The sequence below is a fragment of the Callospermophilus lateralis genome, chromosome 6, assembly GCF_048772815.1.
Source record: "Callospermophilus lateralis isolate mCalLat2 chromosome 6, mCalLat2.hap1, whole genome shotgun sequence".
In the NCBI taxonomy this organism is placed as follows: Eukaryota; Metazoa; Chordata; class Mammalia; order Rodentia; family Sciuridae; genus Callospermophilus; species Callospermophilus lateralis.
In genome coordinates, this window is record NC_135310.1 from 107,931,241 (window position 1) to 107,938,777 (window position 7,537).

The 7,537-nt window shown below is 39.6% G+C and overlaps 1 protein-coding gene across 2 annotated transcripts in view; it reads right to left on the bottom strand.

Moving 5' to 3' along the window:
* Nucleotides 1-7,415, bottom strand: part of Cd2ap (CD2 associated protein) — a 112,096-nt gene extending 104,681 nt beyond the window's left edge. For both annotated transcript variants that reach the window (XM_076858611.2, XM_076858610.2), the window contains exon 1: nucleotides 6,983-7,415. In XM_076858611.2, the coding sequence (XP_076714726.1) occupies nucleotides 6,983-6,986 (4 nt within the window). In that variant the 5' untranslated portion in view covers nucleotides 6,987-7,415. The remainder of the gene's footprint in view (nucleotides 1-6,982) is intronic.
* Nucleotides 7,416-7,537: the final 122 nt, after the last annotated feature.

Consider the following 7,537-nt stretch of genomic DNA (forward strand, 5'->3'; position numbering starts at 1 on the left):
TTATTTATTTGTTTGGTTTTGCTTCTAGCTGGCATCATATGAATAGTACTCCTCTGCCATGTGCTTCCATCATGATGTACTACATTGTGACCAGCCAAGAGACCGTGAACGAAAAGTTCTAAAACTGTGAGCCAAAATAAACCTTTCCTCCTTTTAAGTTGATTATCTCAGGTACTTTGTCACAATGCCAGAACACTAACACAACAGAACTGATGATACTCGTGTATCATCACTAGTCAAACTAATGAGAGATGACTAAATCTTATTTGCCTTCCAATGCAAAGAATTCATATTCTGATCTTCTTTACACTTCTCCTATTACAGTTTATTATTTCTGATCCTGGAATATCTCCTGTTAAAATACTACATTCCCTCTCTTGTTTGGACTCCTAATGAAGTCACATGTTAAATTTTATTCCTATTATGTTAAGCCTTATTCCTATCACAACACTACTAAGCCATCCTAATAGATTTAGAATCAGAAGGAGGAAGAGACAAGATCATTAATATCAGAATCCAGATATTGTGAGAAGTTAAAGAAATTAAGACAAATACTTCTTGATTGATCTTTCATCTGTAGCTCCTTTTCTTGGTGATATGACTTTTTGTTAACACTTCTTTTTTTTTGGGGGGGGGGGGGGGAGGTGGGGGAGGTGTTGCTAAAGATCAAACTCAGGGCCTCATGCATGCTAGGCAAGCCTTCTACCACTAACCTGCATCATCAACCCAAACAGCTTTCATCTAATGTTGACAGTAATTGTTTGTAACAATAACAATACTTAAAAGTATTGTTCTACTAGAAACCCCTAGTGATTAGAAGTTACATAGTAACTCCCTTGGAACCTAGAATTACCTAGACATTTAATCATCAAAAAGAACCTAAACTAAACCAAAAATGTAGTGGTGGTATATGATTGTAGTCTCAGCTAATCTGGAGGATAAGGCAGGAAGATCACTTGATCCCAGGAGTTCAAGGTCAGCCTGAGCAACATGATGATACTCTGTCCTCAAAAGAAAAAAAAAGAACCTGAGCTAAGTGATACTGATTAAGTATTAAAATAGATATTGGATTCAGATTCCCATGTTAGTTATCTCTGTTTTGCAAGTAAGTTAAAAAAACAGAACAGTAGGCACTGGGGTTGTGGCTCAGTGGCAGGGTGCTCACCTAGCATGCATGAGGCACTGGATTCTATCCTCAGCACCACATAAATAAAAGATATTGTATCCACATAAAACTAAAACAATACTTAAAAATAAATATAATAAAAGAACAATATCATGATGGGAAGTTTAGGGTACGCAAAATTTGGAGCTATTAGAAAGGACTGATGTGATACATTTAGGTTCCAGGAAACAGAGTCCATAACACTATCATGTCTGATACCAGATTAACATCTTTAGCCAGAAAAAAAAAAAGAACCCCCGCCGCCCCACACCCCCCCTCAAAAAAAAAAAAAAAAATATATATATATATATAAAAATAAAACATACCCAAAAGAAAATGCCTACCTCACTTGGTGCTAAAATGGTCTCAGGTGGGAAAATTCCTAGAAAGATTATGAATGGAATTCTAATTGCTTTGTAGTGATACCAAGTCTGTAAAATAGTCTAAATATCTAAAACAAACCCAAAAGAAGGCTGAGGGGGAGTATGAGGAAGTACTAGAAAGGAATAATCAATCCAAAAGGAAAACAATGAAGGTCTTTCTAATAACTAGCCTAACACCACTTCAGTGAAATCAAGAGACCACGAATTAAAAGTACTTTAAAGTTTCTCATGCCTTAGTTGCCCATTTATTCTTATGTTTGTAGTTATAACTATTTAACATCCTTGAGAATTACACTTGTTTCTAAAACATAAAAGCGTCGGGGCTGGGGATGTGGCTCAAGCGGTAGCACGCTCTCCTGGCATGCGTGCGGCCCGGGTTCGATCCTCAGCACCACATACAAAACAAAGATGTTGTGTCCGCCAATAACTAACAAATAAATATTAAAATTCATTCTCTCTCTCTCCCCCCCCACTCTCTCTTTAAAAAAAATAATAAAACATAAAAGCATGCTGCAACTCTGTGATCTGCTCTCCTTTCAATCTGAAAGGAAAAAAATCCAGGTGAAAAAAAAGCAGCAAAGAAAGAAGCAGGTATATCAAATCCCTGGGACCAAATAAACAGAGGGGATGCTACAGACTATGAATATTCCCAAACCTTTAGATACGCAGAGGATGCCATAAATCCGAAATTTATTTGGAACCAATTATATCTCAGTTATAGATTCAGCTACTAATGTTGACTACTGATACAGTCTCAAGATAGATAACATATAGTAGCAGGTCCACAGCTGAGCAGCTCAACATCTTACCAGTATTACTATCCTAAACAGTTCCAATAACCAAACTCGTTTTTATTCCAGAGAACAAATACCTATTTTGTATTTTTCCCATTTTAAAAAAAAAAAAAAAAAAAAAAAAACTAGGGGCTGGGGATGTGGTTCAAGTGGTAGCGTGCTTGCCTGGCATGCGTGTGGCCTGGGTTCAATCCTCAGGACCACACATACAAACAAAGATGTTGTGTCTGCCAATAACCAAGGAAGAAATATTGAAAAATTCTCTCTCTCTCTCTCTCTCTCTCTCTCTCTCTCTCTCTCTCTCTCTCCCTTCTCTCTCTCTTAAAAAAAATTAATAAAAATAAATTTTAAAAGATTAAAAAAAAACTGGACGGGGGCAGGGCGGGGGGGTGGGGGCCTGGAGTTGTGGCTCAGCATAGAGTGTTCGCCTATCATGTGTGAGGCCCTGGGTTCAATCCTCAGCACCACATATAAATAAATAAGTAAACTAAAGGAATTGTGTACAACTACAACTAAAAAATAAATATTAAAAAAAATCTAGACCCTGTCTGGTTTCATTTCCCTGTAGCTAGGTCTCCAAGGCCTATTTCCAGACCCTGTTTCCTCCTTTCTCCCTTCACAATGCCATCCTGAACCTCTACCTGGTGGCTTACTACCAACCAGCATCTCACTCCCACACCCAGCTGATGGGCTCCACCAGTCTACACACCAAATTTTGCTACACATATCCCTGATGTTGACATGCTGACGATAACTATAACTGAACTTCAATCCAGATTTCCCAAATTAGTGTTGGGAACTCATCTAGAAAGACTTACTGCCTGGCTGCTACTATTATTTAGCACCTAAATCCTGTTGGTGTTAAATCTGTATAGTAGATATCAATTCCTACAATCAAGTAAGTCACAGTTCCATTGTAACGATTACTCAGTATTGTTTTATTCACCCTTTCTTTTCTGAATACAAATTCTGAAAATGTTCAGATCTTTGACAACTTATTCATCCATTTACCAAGAAAAGAGGTCTACAACTTATTCATCCATTTACCAGGAAAAGAGGTCTGCCCTATACTCAGTGAAATCAAGAATCATTACATCTCTTTCTCTGCCTATATTTATGCCCTTGACACAATGATACCACTTCTTTATATACATCAGAAAATGAAACATTTTTACCATACTCAAAACACATTTAACAACAGGGAAAGATATTCCATTAAAGAGAAAGGGGTGGGGCTGGGGATGTGGCTCAAGTGGTAGTGCGCTCGCCTGGCATGCGTGCGGCCCGGGTTCGATCCTAGCACCATGTACAAACAAAGATGCTGTGTTCACCAAGTACTAAAAAATAAATATTAAAAAAAAAAAGAGAGAGAGAAAGGGGTTTTCACAGATTTGGATTAGGTATAAAAATTGGCAGGGAGGGGGAAAAATTTCCTATTACTTTTCTATGCCCTAGATTGTGTAACTGAAGTCAATCCTGAGGCTGAGTTAGCAAGTATCCCCTATTGTATGTAAGCTAATGTATCTGTATGGATCAAGTTTTTCTCCAAATAGTACAATGCAAATGTAAAATAAATTCTATTATAGGTGTGTGTGTGTGGGTGTGTGTGTGTGTGCGCGTGCGCGTGAGTGTGTGTGTGTGGTATATGTCATCTACACACACTGCAAGTTTCCATTTAAACTTCATGACTGACATGCTTTATATATAAGTTTTTAGAATAAATTTAAACTCAAAAGCTCATAACCCTATCTGAAATTAAGAAAAATTCAGTCCTTAAAATATGCTTACTCTTTCAAAAATAAAAATTCAAATTTAGCAACACTGTGCCATTTACTTTCATATTTCACTTCAAAATGCACAAATGTATTTTTGGAACAAATTTTTTTAAAAGTATTGCTTTGTATCTCCCAAAGATGTTCCCTAATCATTTCACATGAGAGCCTCATATTTCTTGAAAGATATTTTCCACATTTAACAAACATAAAAAATAAAAACAGGTTAACAGAAAATTCAAATGTCTCTAGTAATAAGTCATTACACTTAAAAGATTTTCTAAGTAAGCTTATTTTTAATAATGGAGCTTCTCAGAGTATAACCAATACTGAAAAAAATAGTATCTTTCTACATAATTTCTGTAAGATTACACTACATAAAATTCTATTGATTTCTGCATTAGTATAGACTCATGTCCTCTCACTGGCCCTTGAAAGACAGTATTCTGTTTAAGGTCCCAACAAGAATCAAGGAAATCATTTAAAAATGAAAACAACCAGCAGCACTGGTAACTTCCTAAGCACTTTATAAGTATTCACTCACTCAGGCATTCTAACATCTATGAGATTCATACTTGAATCCCATTTTTAGATCAAGAAACTGAAGCACAGAGAGGTTAAGTAATTTGCTCAGTCACACAGATAGGTGAGACCTCAGGAAATAAATTCCTATCCAGGGCCCCTGCTCTTAACTCCCTTAACTGTATCACTAAAGTGCAGAAACCATCACTCAGTAGGTATCCACATTAATCTCTCAAAAAATTTTTTTTCAATTTTTCTTTCATTTTTGACAAATTATATAAAATCCCATGTAAATATTTTAGGCTACATCTTAAAAGATCGCTGATGAAAAAACCAAGCGAATGAACCTTAAAGAGGAAACTCCTTCAAATAAACTTGAGGATTTTAATATGGTTATATGACTAATAAATTTAAAGTATACATTCATATGAAAATGTTTCACAAATATTCCTCATTTTAACAACAAATACCCCAAATAAGAGAAGTTCATAATTGAGTAGTCAAGTTGACAGTATGCTAATGTGGAACTTTACCAAACTTCACTTAACCAGAATGTAACAACTCACTAAGAAAAGACCTCTGGCCAAATAGATATTATAATGTCCAAGTATTGGTATTCATTCACTTTTCCCACCAGAGGACCTCACACTGTTCAGTAAGGGTCTACTGATTTTCCCCCATGTATAATCACAAATTTGCACATGATTTCCACAGTCAAAAAAAGAAAAAGAAAATGGAGAATGAAGGGGGACACTAATTACAGTTTCAAGCATAGAAAAGCAAAGTTAGGGGGGAAAGCACCTATTTAAATAATTTCAAAATGGAAAGGAGTAATGTTAACAAATACTATCAACTATAATGCACCAATAAAAATATGGGAAAAAAATGCAAAGAAGTATGTTATTTAGCATTTGGATCAAGTCCTATATATGATCCAAAAGATTCTAAAGGCACACCAGCAACTGAAAAAGTAACAAATTATATAATTAAAATAAATTTAATTATATTCTACATCCTATTTTAGATCGAGTTGCACATTTTAGTATAATTTTCATCCAAAGCAGTTAGTGATTTTAAAATTTGATGCTTAAAGGAATAAGCCCACAATTACCCTGTAAGCTCAACTAATCAATTAAAAAGGAATTCATTCGAAGGATCCAAATAGCAAATATTTTATTTTACTGTTACAAGAGCACTTTGTTTATAAAAGGTACCTGAGAACAGGTGGTAAGTGAGGGAAACATAAAAATAGAAAATCTAAGAAAACAGAATAGCTAGGCAAGTGCCTATACGCACTGTTCAAAGCATCATGCACAAAACAAAGAGTGGGCAGAGGGTGCCACATCAGCAGTACTCTATTTGACCTGCTACTAAATCATTTGTTAGTTTTATGAATTATTCATTTCGGTAATGGTTTGTTGATATGAAGCGACACCAACTCTCAACTGGAAGCAGTGATAGAGTCCTCCTGATTTACTCCACTAAACTTGGATTTACTCTCACAGAACGTTCTCTCCCTTACGGTGGCCCAAATTTGATTTTTTAAAATATTCTTTTAAAAAATGCTTTTAAATTTTAAAGAATATAGGAATTAGTGCCTAGCCTACACTGAACATTTTAATCAAAAGAATCGTTACACCACTTTACAAAACTTTCCAAACCAAACTGCAATACATTCCCTAATTCCAAATAAAACTTTTAAAACACACAGCAACAACGTATAAGGCTTTTCTCTCCTCTAGCAAGGAAGTCTAACTCCAAACAGGAAACTACTCCTCACCGGGTTCAATACTGAATCCTACCAAACCCCAACCCAGTTGGGGAGGAGATTTAATGTTTAAGTACCAGCACATTTGCCTAGGTAGATCCAGACTAAAATACATATTATAGATTTCCTTTTCTCGAGTCATCTCTTGCTGCAAGTTTCAGCAAGTAAAAAAAAAAAAAAAAAAAACTTTGACAAAATGTGTACTTATATGTCCCTAAAAGTCCAATCTATACAAAGCCTCAGAGAAGACAAAGTGCCACTTTGTCAAGTTTTTCCGATCACCCTCCCCCATCCGAAGACGGCGGCGCAGGGCAGTGGGCGCCGAGAGGTGGTCGGGCGTCCCAGCCCCCCTTCCCACACCTTGAGGTGAACAGGAGAAGGGGCGGAGAGGACAGCGCCCGAGGGCACCGCGAGAAGAACAAGGTGGGAGGCAGGGCTAGGAGGGGCGCCAGCGAGGGTGGTGCAGGGTGCTGCAGCGCGGGGGCTGAGCCCCGTCGCGTCCCCACTGAGGCTGACCAGGGAACCGCCTCCCCGGCTCGAGAGGGCCTGGACCGGCGGCGGGAAGCGCCCAACCTTACCCATGCTGGGGACTCCTGCGGGGAGAAGCCCGGCACCCGCTCTCTTCCTTCGCTGGCTCGCGCGAGCGCTCCTGAGACAGGAGGCGGGCCCCGCGCTCGGCTCTGGCCCCTCCTGAGCTCAGGTGGGGCGAGCAGGCGCCTCCATCCGCCCGCGACACTATCCGGCCGGTCTCTTCAGCGCGGCCCGTGAGGCAGCGACGATGGCAACTCCTCACGCCTGGCCTCCGCCGAAGCCACGGCGGCGGGAGGGCCCTCCCCACGCGCGCCCAGACGGCGACTCTCCCACCCTTGTCGCTTCCGCAGGAGTTGGGACCCGCTGGTTCGCTCAGGCCGCCAACTCCAACCCCGAGCGCCCGCCTAGCCTCAGAACCCGCCCCTAGCTGCTCCCTCAGGGCCCGGCGTCCTACAAGGCGACGCCAAAGACTGAGGTAAAGAGCCGGACAGAAGCCGGGAAGGTGCGGGGAGATGGGCCGGGATGAGGGAAATCTCGCGAGAACGTCCTCGTTCTCTTGGCCCCGCCCCCGATGTGCTGGAGTTTTTACCCAGCACCGGTGC